Source organism: Arvicanthis niloticus, chromosome 21, assembly GCF_011762505.2.
Source record: "Arvicanthis niloticus isolate mArvNil1 chromosome 21, mArvNil1.pat.X, whole genome shotgun sequence".
In the NCBI taxonomy this organism is placed as follows: domain Eukaryota; kingdom Metazoa; phylum Chordata; class Mammalia; order Rodentia; family Muridae; genus Arvicanthis; species Arvicanthis niloticus.
In genome coordinates this window covers 26,416,296-26,430,708 of record NC_047678.1, presented here as the reverse complement: position 1 = coordinate 26,430,708, position 14,413 = coordinate 26,416,296, and the positions used below count along the sequence as shown (strand labels likewise).

Here is a 14,413-nt window from a genome sequence, read left to right as displayed (position 1 = left end):
CATGGAACTCAGTGGCTAGCCAGTCTAGCTTAATTAGTGAGCTTTAGGTCAAGAAGAGACGACCCTGGCTCAAAGGAGGTGGACAGCATTCCTGAGGATGGCACTTGGGGTTGTCCTCTAACCTCCATCCACACCCATATGTATGACCCCTCATACACACACACACACACACACACACACACACACACACACACACAGAGAGAGACTGTTCAGAGCTACATGTGAGATGGATATATATTATACTTAGAGCTGCCGGAGAACAGCCTTGCAGTCCTGGGAGAGAAACAAGCCCTATGCTGGAGCTTGCTTCCTACTTCTGCTTCTAGCTGTGGTTGAAACAATCTCAGAGTTCCTCAGCGGGGACTTTCCCAGGCTTTTAGGCTGCAGAAGAATGTTCTTATTTTGTTTTATGTTTTCTCCAGGCCACTCAGGTCAGAGCCTGCATGGGACTTCATAGATCAGGGACTGTATTATCTTTCATTTAAGTAGAGGGGCATCATAGCAGAAGACTCTGTGCTTGAGTCAGAGAGAAGATACAGCTCAGTAGCAAGGGTTCAGACAACAGACACACACACACACACCAGTAAAAGAGGAAGAGGGCTGTACTTCCTTCATGGCTATACCCTGGATGTATTGGGAAGGGGGGCAGAGCAGTCAGGTTGCAAAATCAGCAGTTTCTTTGTGGCTAGCTCCAAATTTCTCTCCCATCCCCCCACTCCACACCCCACTCTTAGTGGCTGGCCACTGGCCTAAAGCAGCCAAACTGGCTCAGTTCTCCTCCAAGGCCTCCAGACCCCAATGCTATGAGGCTGTGTGTTCTCTCTCTGCTTCTCAAAGGCTGAATTTGGTGTGGTGGTATTGAAGACAGTGGTCTTGGGATCAGGTTCCTGAAGGCTCCAAGCACAACACTACCCACAAGTTCAATATACTTATTGACTACAGACCCTGTCCACTGACACTGGCTGCATTCTGAAGTCTACACTGTACAGAAAAAAAAAATTAGAAACACAGAACTGGGAGTGGTGATCTACACCTTAATCCCAACACTCTGAAGGCAGAGCCAGGTGATCTCTGTGAGTTAGAGGCCTTCTTGGTCTAGGTAGAAAGTTCTAGATCAGCCAGAGCTACGACATGAGATCCTGTCTGAAAAAGACAGACAGAGAGAGAGAAAGAAAGAAAGAAAGAAAGAAAGAAAGAAAGAAAGAGGGAGGGAGGAAACCCCACAGGCAACGAGACAGCTCAGTGGTAAAGGTCCTACAATAAATAAACAAACATAATAAAAATGGTTTAGGGGCTAGTTAAAAGACCCATCCGGTTAAGGCCCTTGCCTATATTAACACAAAAACACAAGTCTTGACTTGAAAAAGAATAAAAGGTAGTTTATTCTGCAGCCAAATACAAGTCCAGGAACACAGATTTAGATTACTTCAAACTCTGTGTTCCAATGTGGTGACAATTTGATAAAGTTGTTTTTTTTTTTTTGTAGTAACAGAACAACAACAAAAATCACAAGTAGAATCGTGGAGTGGTGGCACACACCTTTAATTCTAGAGATAGGTGGGTCTTTGTGAATTGGAGGCCAGCCTGGTCTATACAGTGAGTTCCAGGAGAGCCGGAGCTATATTGTGAAACCCTATCTTGAAAAAACAAAACAAAACCAAAACCAGAACACTACAAGTCCAGGCACCGTTGAAATACACTGGCAGAAACGATAAGTGGGTTCAAGCAAAGCCAAGGAGAGGGTATAAGTCAGCTACTCTTGTCGGATGCTATATGATAACATTCTTCAAATTTTTGTTGGTGGAAACTGTTTTTGTCAAGGGATTTATCTGTTCAGTTAGAGAGACAGGCAAGGGATGGCTATTCAGAGGACTAAAGGTAGCCTAAGACAAATTATAATTAGGTTCCAGACCTGCAGCGTTCCAGCCTCTGCACAATGATTGATGTTTTAACAAGCCTTATAGAAGGTTCAGTGAAAGGGGATGCTCCTTGCCTGGAACGTATTTACATCTCCTGTTGAGGTCAATCTCTCCGCCTGGAATGCTGAAAGGGCTGACACCCTTGTCCTGTGACCTCCACAGTTCAGTCATGGCACTTGGACACCCCCCCTCCCCGACACACATATACAAAATAAATGCAACTTAAAAATTTAAAAATCCCAGCACTTGGGAGGCAGAGGCAGGCGGATTTCTGAGTTAGAGGCCAGCCTGGTCTACATAGTGAGTTCCAGGACATCCAGAGCTACACAGAGAAACCCTGTCTCGAAAAACAAAACAAAACAAAACAAAACAAAATTTAAAAACAAAATCTGAGCATGGTAGTATACGTCTTTAATCCCAACAGGCAGAAGCAAGTGGATCTCTGTGAGTTCCAGGCCAGCCTGGTCTATATAGAGTTCCAGGTTAGCCAGAGCTTCAAAGTGAGACCCTGCCTGGCAAGAAAGAAAGAAAGAAAGAAAGAAAGAAAGAAAGAAAGAAAGAAAGGGAAAGGAAAGGAAAGAAAGAAACATATGTGTATCAGATGTGAGAATGCCTCAGCTTGAGTTTAAGCAGGTCTGAGAAAGAAGTGTATTGAACAGGCCTCTTCCCTCTGTAGTCAGATAGCAGCTTACTTAGGTGTCTTTTGATATCTGAACAGAGTGACCCAGCATGACCTCTAGGGGGAAGTGGGAAGGGATGGATTATGAATTCATTTTAAATAGGTGTGTTCAATCTGTAGTCCACAGACTGATGTATCCGAAGCCCAACACAAAGCTATACATTGAATTTTTTTTTTTTTTTGGTTAGGTTTTTTTTGTGTGTGTGATTTTATTTTGCTTTTAACCCATTACACAGATGTCAAATGGGAACTATGTAGGTGACAATGTCTGTTATGATGCCAAAGGGTGGACATGGAGCTGGAAAGACAGCTCAGTTTGTAAAGTGCTTGCCATGCAGGCATGAAGAGCTGAATTTGATCCCTAAAAGCCATGTGAAAAGGCTGGGTGTGCTGCATGTCTTTGTAATCCAGGACTGGGAAGCTGGAGAAGATGGATTGTTGGGGCGTTCTGGCCAGCCAGCCTAGGCTAATGAGAGACTCTGTCTCAAAAACCAAAATGTATAGCACCAGAAGAAAAACATATGAGATTGACCTCTGCCCCCCCCCCACAAGCACATAAGCACACATGTGTACATGGACCCTCATACATATGTATACATACACACACACACAAAGTTTGAACACACCTTTGACTCTCCTCTGGCTGTCAGCTCCTTGCTACTACTGGCACTGGCCCAACTCTAATCAAGGCTGGCCTTCTTTGCCCAGCATAGGCGTGGCCACCAGAGCCTGCAATCAACCCTCTTTTTCTACACACCTCACAATGAACATTGCCCTACTTGGGAGTTTTCTCAGGACCTTGCTGAGGGTCCTGAACAAACTAGTCTTTCATCTTCTCTGCCCTTAAGACAGGACAGTAGGTGGGAAGGCAGACATCCTAGATCACTACAAGAGGTGCTGACCCAGGTCTGCAGGGAAAGCAGGGCATGGCATTCAGAGAGAGAGAGAGGATGGTGGAGAGGGAGAGGAAGAGAGAGAGGAGAGGGAGAGGAAGAGAGAGGAAGAAGAAGAAGAAGAAGAAGAAGAGGAGGAGGAGGAGGAGGAGGAGGAGGAAGAAGAAGAAGAGGAAGAAGAGGAAGAAGAGGAAGAAGAGGAAGAAGAGGAAGAAGAGGAAGAGGAAGAAGGTTTGATGACTATCTTTACTCTCCTGAAAGACTCTTTAAGCCGTTTACAGCCAACCTTTGCTCTGTGGGCCTGGTGGTTTGGTAGCATATATTATGCACTTGCCAGATAAAGGTGTAAGACAGAGCAAGGCAGGCAGAGCAACCGGGGACTAGGCGAGAAGATGCGGCTGTTTCCAGCTGTTGCTCTGAGCTATTCTACTGTAGGTCCCCGGCAGAAGTTCCGGTTATAGAAGTGGCGGTTGTCCCTAGTCAGGGCTGTACTCAGCTGGGCCCAGAAGCTCCCCTGCCCGCTGGGCTGCTGGGGCCAGAAGAGCACACTCTGGCGGCAGAGGCGCTGGCGTAGTCGCACGTAGCGGGATCGGTGGACATGCGGGCGCAGGATCACCAACACCACCACGTCCTTGCGGTCCTCCAGCAGGCGCTGCTGAGCCAGAAGGAAGCTGGTGCGCAGGAGGCCGCTGACCCGGTCCGTGTGGGCCAGTACAAACAGAGTCTTGCGGCTCCCGTAGATGGAGGCCCAGAGGTTCTCGAAGAGCGTCTGGCCAGGTAGCCAATCTCGGTCCTCCAGACACAAGCGCAGGGCTCGGCGACCGCGCCGCTCCTCCAGCCGCACCCGCAGCTCGTTATACACCCAGTCCGCAACCGCGCTCTGTGCCTTATCGAACACCACGAAGGCATCATAGGGTAGAGCTTGGGCGCTGCGCCGGCTGCGGGCCAGCAAAGGTAGCCATGCCAGGCACAGATGGAAACAGTACCAGACGTCCCAGCCGCAGAGATGCTGCAGTATAGGCACCGTTATGCCCACGGCCACAGCTAAGAGTGAAAGGCCAAAGCAGTTCCAAGAGAGGACCTCATCCAGGCACAGCCGCAGGTCCTGCGCGAAGATGCTACGGCCCTGCAGCTGGCCGGGACTGCCACACTTCACACCGTTAGCCAGGCCAGGCACGTTGGTCTGTACTTCCAGCAGCAAGTCTACGAAGGCTGCCCCACAAGCACAGTGCAGAGGGTTGCTTCTCACATCTAGAACTGTCAGGTTCATCACAATGGGCCCAAACCAGGAGCGATCCACTGTCTTGAGAATGTTGTGGCTAAGGTTGACCTCTTTCAGCTCTACAGCCAGAACAAAGAAGGCTGGATCCACGGAGACAATATGGTTGCTACTGACATCTAGTTTCTGGAGGAGAGTTCCATTAGGCAGGGTGCCATTGGTCAGGGCCTTTAGCTTGTTGCCTGCCAGGTCTAGGGCTTCCAGGTTGGGCAGAAAGGCCAGATTGCTCCAGTTAAAGAAAGATAGATAATTGTCACGGAGACTCAGATTCGTCAGGGTCTTGGGGAGGTTGTCGAGGCTCTGGGGCAAGAGGATATGCAGGTTATTCTGAGACAGGTCCAGCTGGAGCAGGCCTCCCAGGCCTTGGAAGAAATGGAGGTAAAGGTCTCCCTCATCCCACATGCGGCCCACACCGTTGCCACTGAAGTCAAGAAACCTCACTGAGGTGCTGTTGAGATGTGAGGACACACGACTATGAATGTCATTGTGTGCCAGGCTAAGGCTGTGTAGCATGGGCAGATAGGCCACAAAACTGAAGTTGTGGCCTATACCCTGCATGCTGAAGGGCTGGCTGTTGTAGCTCAGGTCCAGGGCCCGCAACTGTCGTAGCTCACTGAATGATTTCCAATGGTACAAATCCAGCTTGTTATGGGACAGGTCCAGCACCTGTAGATTGGTGAGTGGCAGGAACTGAGAGCCGTTGACAGCCTGGGCAATGCAGTTGTGGCTCAGGCTTAGACACTGGAGGTGTGAGAGATTGACAAACATCTCTGGCTTGATAGCCACCAGGTTGTTTCGAGACAGGTCCATGGTGAAACTGAGGTTCTTACACTTGAGCATGAAGTTCTTAGGGCCGGGAGTGCTCAGTAGAGCTGGGGCAAGACCTGCTGACCACAGATTCTCCTGCTCTGCATCCTCTGCCTCTTCAGGGGCAGCTTCTGACAGCATTGAAGACCCGCTGATACGATTGTCTGACAAGTCCACAAAGCGAAGGGCTTGAAAGGTGCCAAAGATGCTGAGCTGTGCCTGGTTGATGAAGTTCATTTGGAGATGCAGAGTGTGGAGCTTGGGCAGATCGGCCAGCCACCTGAGTGTGTACTTGTTGAGCGAGCGGAAGAAGATGCCATTCATGTTCAGCTCCTGCAGTGACACCAGGTTCTTGAAGGAACTTGCCAGGTGGAGGTGGGCAAAGGATACCTTCTTGTGATAATTGAAGGACAGGTTGAGCTTGCGCAGGCGGGTCAGGTTCTGAAAGGCCGTGGTGTTGGTAATGCTTTCGTAGAGAAAGTTCTCGCTCAGGTCCAGTACTGAGAGGTTGACCAGGCCTTGGAACCAGGAAGAGTTCAGTGTGTAGAGAGAGCTGTCTTTCAGCACCAGACCTTCAAGGTGGCTCAAATGATGGAAGGTCTCAGGGTGCAGGTTGAGGGACTTCTGTCCACATTCTATACAGGGGTTGGGGGCGTGGTCACAGCGACGGCAATTCCCACCCACATCAAGTACTCGAAGGGAGGTCAGATTGGCTAAGTCTTCAGGCCCCAGCTTGACAATGTGGTTATAGGCCACCAGAAGGTACTCCAGGCTGGGGGGCAGTTGCTGGGGCACCTTTGTGAGGCTGTTGTACTTAAGGGACAAATGGGTGAGGTTTCTCAGGCCCAGGAGGGCACCTGGGGTCACCCTCACCGCCCCCTTGCAGGGGTTCTTGTAGTAGCAATTCCCATCCATGAAGAGAACACGCAGGCTGTTCAGGCCAGCAAGGCTGTTAGCATCTAGGACCAGGATGTTAGTGTGGCTCAGGCTCAGATTCAACAGGGAGCTGGGCAGTCGGGGCACAGTGGTAATACCATTGTAGCTTAGGTTCAGCTCCTCCAGTGTTTGCATGGTCAGGAAGGTTTGGGGCTCAATGGTCATGTGGCAAGGGAAGTGCAAGGGGCTAAGGCCAGTGGGTGGACAGTTCCATTTGAGGTTCAGTTGCCGCAGGTTGGCCAGGTGGACAAAGTCGGAGTTATGCAGGTGGTGGATACGGTTGGAGATCAAGGAAAGGCTGGTGATGTTGGAGCAGGCTGCTGCTCCAGAGAAGTGAGGCACAGACTTCAGGAACAGCCAATTGCAGTCTACCAGGCCATGAGGCTTCAGCTCACAGGGTAGGAAGGCAGGCAGGGTACCCAGGGCCAGAGCCTCAGCCAGCACTGCAGCCTTTACCAGGAGAGACAAGGGGTGCAGTGTCCTGTGGCAGAGAACCTGTGAGAGCCAGGACTGAGTGAGCCAGTATCTAGTATTATTGTGCCCTCCCCTCCCCTCTCTTCCACACTGGAACTTTCTTCAGGGATTTCCAAGTCCTCTCCACGTGCTCCCCCTGCCCCCCCCCCCCAGCCTCCTTCCAACCCACTCAGAACCTCTATTTTGTTTTAGGCACAGCCACTCAGAGCAAGGACACAGAACCAGGACTAGGCCGGAATCCAGACCCCAGACTTGGAGCTTTTGCTCAGAATACAAGCCATAGCAGGGCTGAGACAGGCTCACTGGGGCTCTCCCACTTTCTCTTCCTCTCTTCTGGGGCCTCAGCTCTCTCCTCTTGACCACAGCAGCTGACTGAGATCTGTACTTCCAGCCCTGCCTGACGCCTTGCTCCAATAGTCTCCTGGATTCTCCTTGACCAAAATGCAGGGAAGACTGAACCTCTACTGAGGTATAGGTTGGACTCCATCTAGACCTTGATGGCACTTTCTGGCTCTTTTTACTCTCCATCTGACTCCCCAGTCTGACTTGAGAACCCTTAACCTGCTGAGAATCAGAAGGCTCAGAGTGAGCAGTGGGTGGCAGGTCTACTGGCCAGGCGCCACCATTGACAGAGTCTGGGGCTTCAGCCTCCCCATCCACCCAGCAGGCTCAGCTCTCTCTGCTCAGTGAATGGCTTTTGCTCCAATTCCCTTAGGGTTCCATGAATGTCCCAAGGGCATGGAGTGGACAGTCCTTTCCACTGTTGTCCCTTCCCATGGTGCCCCTCCCACCAGGGGGCTAAGAACTGAAGTCCTACCATGGTGAGAGATGGAGGATTTTCTTGAGGCTCCCTCTGACAAACTGGGCGGCAGAGAATGATGTTCCACACCAAGGGTCCCTCAGAGAATTGAGGAAGTGACACTTTCACTACAGTTCAGTAGCTACTTTATCCCTACCCTGAAGTGGCAGGTGGTATAATGAGTCACAAGTCATTTGCATAGTCAGATGGCAGACAGACAGCCCCCTTAACCCCTTCCTCTTTCCACTCTCCTCCCCATCCCACAATCAGCCACGAGGGCATCATATCTGTCTCCTGTGGAAGGAACCAAAGCCCAGAGCCCAGCCCAAGGTCAATGAGAAACCAGATTTAAAATAGCACCAGAGCTGGGCAGAGCATTGACACTGGTGAGGAGGGTGTCACCTCGCCCTCATGCCTCAGTGCCTGTCTCATGGGTACTCTCAGGACAGTGGCTCTCCCACCTGCTCTATCCCCAGAACTCTATGGAGAGCATCTGTGAGGCAGGGGCTGGAGCCAGCCCCTGCTTTGCCACTGCGGCACCTTCACAGCTCTTCCAGCAACAGTATCTCCTACTCTGCATCCCCAGTTCCCGAAATGCTCAATTAGACTTCAGACCCCAGACCACAGCAAGCTGCTGGGGCTTCTGAGGCCAGGCTGTGGCTGGTCTAGCCAAGACCCTGGCTGATCTTGCTGTTGTGTGACACTATTCCTGGGGAAGTGTGAGCAAAGGTGTTCTCACCCAAGAAATGGAACCAACAACAGACCAAAACCACTAACATCTAAGTTGGTTAACCAATTAATTTTAAGGAGCTACTGGCTGAAGTATGGATGAGGGGTTAAAGGAGCAGAAATGACTCAAAGACAGCTGTGTCACCAAAGCATAGGCCATGGATCCCACAAAAGCTGCAAATGGGGAGGTCATGGCACAATGTATCGACAGCTCGACCTTGGGTGTTGTGGGAACTGGAATGCAGAGTGGGAAATACTATTCCAGATGGAGAGTGAATTTTCCAGGCAAGTTGGTTGGTCTGAGCCTTCTTCAGGCAGCTCAGCTGGTCTCTGCTTCTTTCAGGCTCCCCCTTTGTCTAAGCCTGCCTCTCAGCAGTCTCTACTGTCCATATAAGCTTAGGGAGGACTTAGTGCATCTGGTCACTTTCAGGGACTTCCTAAAACTTTTCAGTTATTAATTTCCTGGGGTTTTTTGTTTGTTTGTTTGGTTGGTTTTTGTTTTGTTTTTCAAGACTAGGTTTCTCTGTGTAGCCATGCCTGTCCTGGAACTCACTCTGTAGACCAGGCTGACCTGGAACTCAGAGATCTGCCTGCCTCTGTCTCCTGAGTGCTGTGATCAAAGGTGTGTGCCATCACCCTAGCTACATCCTGAAATTTAAGGAGCTTCCCTGAAGGATGGAATGGTTTACCCTTGAACCTACAGAGATCTCCAGGGAAGCCAGGAATGGTTAAGCACACTGGATTGTTTTTCTAATGAGAAAGATGAAAAACCTGTTCTTCTATGCAGAAAGCTGAGAAAAGAAAGTGATTAACCTTCTGGTGATCTGTTGAGCCAGGCCACATCAAGCTCCTACAACCAGGACCGAGAGGTGGCCAGTGTTACAAAATATATAAATTGCAGTGGGAGTAAGGGAGTACCTAGCAGGCCTCTGCCAAGGTATCTGTCAAGGAGAAATCACATCATGTGATTTCTGATTTAAGGGAAGTTTGTTGTGGGGGAAGGGAGGGGAGCAGAGACCTGGAAAGTGGGTAGAGGCAGAGAAAGAGAGGACAGAGAAAGAGAATGACCAGGAATGGGGTGGAGGGGGGCGGTGCTGAGGCAGTGATCAGTCTTCTTTATAAGCTGAGTCTCTGCTTCACTGGCTGCTGGACCTGGAGGGTGGCGGGTGATGGTACACGCCCAGGACCTTGGCTTGGGAGGAGCCTAGTGGAATTTGTTAAATCTACAGCTAATAATCTAAATAACTGTTGTAGCCAGAGGCTCCTCCAAGCTCCCACAGGCCAGAACCAGAGGTGGCTAATAGCCCCAATGACCTCTGTGCTATCTGTATGACAGGCCAAGCCAGGCCCTTAAATTAGTACAGATAACCTATTTCTAGAGCTCGTCTTTTCTTGGGTAAATGACACTACGCTGAGTTGAGTTTCAATGTAATTATGAATCTTTGTGCATCAGGGATAGTATTACACCAGGTAACTTTTTTTTTTCCTCCCAAATGATACTGGGCTTAAATCCATTGGGAATAAACCACCTGTTATTAAAGCTCCCCAAAGTCTGATCCAGGTTGACAAAGTCAATCTGTGTTGGGAGCCAACTTTAAGCAGAAAGCGGCTAGAAAGCAGCTATCAACTTTGCAGCCATCTGGAACCATATACCCTGATGAGAGACTTGTTTTTCAATAGCCTACAACAGCTGAAGCACACTCTGATAAATATCTTGTTTATTCCACATAGCTTGTTTTGCTGTTTAGTGACCCCAGCTGCATGGTGCACGTGGTAAAATGTTTTCACCTGTGTTCTCCTGTCTGTGCTTATAAATACCCAGGATTTCCTTGTAAGTGGTGTGGGGTAGTAGTGGGGTGTAGTAGTAGTAGGTGTGAATATAATCTGTGGGAGACAGTAAACGAGACTTGACCACACACCCTGTCTTGTCTCCATTCTTCGTGTCTCTTGCCCCTCCATCCCCACTCTGTCTCTTGACCAGAGCACTTAGCCCCAAAGTGTGGGACAGTGTGGACTGCTGTCCACAACATAGTAGCCCCAAAGTATGGGGCCATTAAGCGTGGAGAGTGCGGTCCTCAACAAATCTGCACCTGGGTTTCATTCTTCCCTGTATGAGCCTCCAGAAGCCTCCTCAGCCTACCTTGGAGGTGAATGCTAGACAACACTGACCTACTCGGCTTTTCATGTTCTCCTTTGGCCCTGGCGACTGGAGCTGATTCCTTAATCTCAAAGCCCCAGAGACCCTGGAGAGACCTTAAACCCTGCTTCTGTCCCTTCAGAAACTGCCCACTGCTCACAACCTGCCTATCTACCTGCCTGTCTGAGTTGACACCATCTCTAATCTAGACACCCCTGCTCAAGTCCCCTGCAGCCTGGTCACACTGAGCCCCTGGAAAGGCCTGTTCAAACCTTTCTTTCTCTCTGTGATGGTTTTGTATATGATTGTCCCAGGAAGTGGCACTATTAGAAGGTGTGGCCCTGTTGGAGTGGGTGTGTCACTGTGGGTGTGGGTTTTAAGACCCTCATCCTAGCTTCCTGGAAGTCAGTCTTCAACTAGCAGCCTTCAGATGAAGATATAGAACTCTCAGCAACTCCTGAACCAATACCTGCCTGGATGATGCCATGTTCCCACCTTGATGATAAAGGACTGAACCTCTGAACCTGTAAGCCAGCCCCAATTAAATATTGTCCTTATAAGAGTTGCCTTGGTCATGGTGTCTGTTCACAGCAATAAAACCCTAATTAAGACACATTCTCTCTCCATATAGATGCACAAATATATGGAAATACATATGTATACATGTGTATATGCATACGTGTTGCCCGCATGTATGTCTATGTACCTCTTGCTTGCCTAGTATCTGAGGTGGTCAGAAGAGTATGTCAGATCCCCTGCAACTGGCACACGCAGCTGTGAGCTGCCATGTAGTTGCTGGGAACTGAACCCAGGTCTTTTGGAAAAGCAGCCAACGCTCTTAACTGTTGAGTCATCTCTTCAGTACCCTCTGTTCAAAACCTTTCATTCTGGGTCCCTCCTCTGCCCAGATCTGTAAAAGTAAGTTTATTCTACTCTAGTAATTGTTGTCTTAGAGGTTCACTGCCTGTCTGCTAACCTCGGCCTAGTCCCAGACGCTTCTAGCCTCGGAACATACAATCTTGTCTGGGTCTAACATGTTTTCAGCCTCTGAGACTTGCTGCTGAAGAAGCTCACTCCTTATAGTTCTTTCTGAGCGCTGCCTGGCTGATTTAACTCAGCTATTGTGGTCCAAACTCCTCTTCAAGCTGATTGAATCAATCTAGCTTCTCTCAATTTCTGACTGAAATGCTCGCTTGGCCTTATACTAACTTTGGCAATATGTTCTAACCTCTGGCTCCTTCTCATTCTCTGGCTTGTTCTGTCTTTGTAAAATTTTCCCCATAAGACTGCCTCCCCTTTCCTTCTGTGCTGCCCTCTCTTATGTAGCTTCCCTTTCCTCTCTCTTCTCCTGAGAGTTGGGCGTATCCTATTCTGTCAAATCTTCCTCTGATTTGTCACTTTGTCTGCCACTCAATTAAGACATCACTTTCAAAATGGGTGCTTCCTTCTACAAACTAATTTACCTGCATGGTTTGTGATTAAAGGGATGTACTAAGGGTGTGTCTGTATCTCAGCCAGAGGGACTAAAATGTATGCTAAGGGCTGAGCCACACCACAACTAGAAATAGTTCCCCCCCCTCAATCTTGGGGTTCACAGGGTAATCAAATATCCTGCAACACAGATTCCTCCATAACTGCCCTGAGCCCTAGTCATTGTCTGTGCAAAGGTCAAGGCTCTGTGCACCCTGGACTTCCACTTCTCCCCCATCCGCTGACAGTCACACTGGCCTCTTGTTTGGACATACCTGGGCCCTTTTTTGCTTTGGGACCTTTGAACATATTCTATCCCTCTGCCTGGACTTGCTCTTCCCAGATTCCCTGTCGGGAAACTCTGCTATTAATGTTGTAGCTTACCATGACAGAATGGCTCCTTGAGCTCAGGACAAAATGGAGGACTCCTTTCCTCAGTGTCCTTTCCTCAGCAAGGCTATTTCTTCTCTGCTGGACCTTCTCTGGAGACGTCTCTAAGCACAGGTGTCTTGCCTTATCTAGAGGATTAGCCGGCAGAAAGCTTCCTGCAAGTACTACATTACATAAGTCCCCCTCAGCCTTTCCTACCATATGATAATTAGGTACGGTGTTATGACCAACCCTTCCCACTTGTCACCCCGAAAAACCTCCGAGGAAAGTTGAGTAGCCTGTGGCCAGATTACAGGTTCAGTTTCCTCTCTCCAGATAAGAACCTGCCCAGAAGGTTCTTGGAACTCTTCTCTATGTAAATGAAGCACTTCCACTGTAGCCAATAATGCATATTCACCCCGAAAATCCCTACCTACTCCTCAAGATTATATAACTCTTGCTTGCCCCAATAAAACGGAACTGTCTCACTGAAGCTGACCCTGGAAGTGAATCTGCTCAGTATATCACCGACATCTGGACCCTGCCGCCCACCCACCTTCTTTTGTCCTCGAGGCCAGTGGTCAACAGCCCCGGGTAGAAGGAAGGTCACAATCCCTCACATGGTTCACTTTGCCTTCTGCCTTTACACACATCACTCTCGGTCCATGGGGCTTTCCCCCTGATGAACCTCTCAGCTCAGCTCCACACCCGTCCTTCCAGCACTGTGAGGAGGATGTAGAAGAGTGGAGAGTTTAAAGTCTGCCTGGACTACATAGGGAAATCCTGACTCAAAAGAAATGTAGACAAAAGTAAATAAACCTGCCAGCCCAGATCTGACTCTCCTGAGCATTGTGGCCGACCGACTGGTTTCCAATTTGCATCACATTTTTCAACAGCTACCACTCTATACCATCCACCCTTCCTGCTTGGTTGTATCCTGTCTTACTCTCCTGTTGACTTCTTGAGGATAAGAACTTCCATCCATGTCTGCATCGCTGCTCAGTATCCGCTAAAACTATGTACTGCCCACAACACTCATATGGGTATCTTTGAGTGAAGTTTGAATGAATGAATGAATGAATGACCATTCTCCTGAAAGGGGCAGGGCTCTACACTAGTCTCTTGGTTCTGCCCACCACTGAAGTAGATCTCGTAGCCCGTAGGGTCCAAGGTACCAATAATCTAGCTGGCTCAGCGGATTGAGAGCCACCTACGCCATCTTCTTGTTCTCCTGAGAATCAGTATTTGGGCTGGGTCTCCTGTGGATCTTCACCAGGGCCCCATCTTTTTTTTTTTTTTTTTTTTTTCCATAATCCTAGGGGCTTTAATAGGGGTTGAAAGGGGGCCCTGCAATGGGACAATGTCCTGAGCCAGGAAAAAGGACAGTGTTCACCTAGCTGATGAATGTTTCTCCAGCTATAACAGGAGGTGTCTCTGCCACTCTTCAGAGGTACAGACTAGATCCCTGGCTACTGCTAAGAATCAAACTTGGGCACTTTCCCAGAGGCTAAGGGACTCCTCATGAACCAGGCGATCTGCTGTTCACTTCTAACGACCCTGCATCCCTTGGGAACAGGAAAATAGGCCCAGAGAGGGGTGAGGGTTGGGATCAAGAACACACAGGACTGGAGACCCCAAGATACATGTCTCTAGAATAACCACCAGTGCCTCAGCGCCATGAAACCCCAGCTAGAAGAGCCCTTACTGGAGAGGTGGGAGGCAGGTGCGGTGCACACACCTTTCATCCCAGCACTTAGGAGGCAGAAGGCTGGTGGCTCCCTATGAATTTGAAGCCAGCCTGGTATACATAGGATAGCTCCAGGCTAGCCCGGGGGAATGGGGACAGAAAGCTTGGAGGGTAAAATGTTCCTTACAAAGCAGAGCCAGGGACTGTGGATGTAGCTCATGGCTTTTCTCAAGGC

General features: G+C 49.4%; 1 protein-coding gene across 2 annotated transcripts; it reads right to left on the bottom strand.

Annotated features, from left to right (window-relative positions):
* Nucleotides 1–1,358: 1,358 nt before the first annotated feature.
* On the bottom strand, nucleotides 1,359–12,641 carry Tlr9 (toll like receptor 9). 2 transcript variants are annotated; one of them, XM_076917332.1, is made up of 2 exons: nucleotides 12,507–12,641; nucleotides 1,359–7,008 (listed from the first exon to the last, which is right to left on the bottom strand). In XM_076917332.1, exons 1-2 carry the CDS (start codon nucleotides 12,507–12,509, stop codon nucleotides 3,913–3,915), a joined length of 3,099 nt encoding a protein of 1,032 aa, XP_076773447.1. In that variant the 5' UTR covers nucleotides 12,510–12,641; the 3' UTR covers nucleotides 1,359–3,912. The 2 variants fall into 2 exon arrangements, with proteins under 2 accessions (XP_076773447.1, XP_034340321.1); XM_034484430.2 differs by lacking the exon at nucleotides 12,507–12,641 and adding an exon at nucleotides 7,805–7,984.
* Between the last annotated feature and the right edge of the window lie 1,772 nt (nucleotides 12,642–14,413).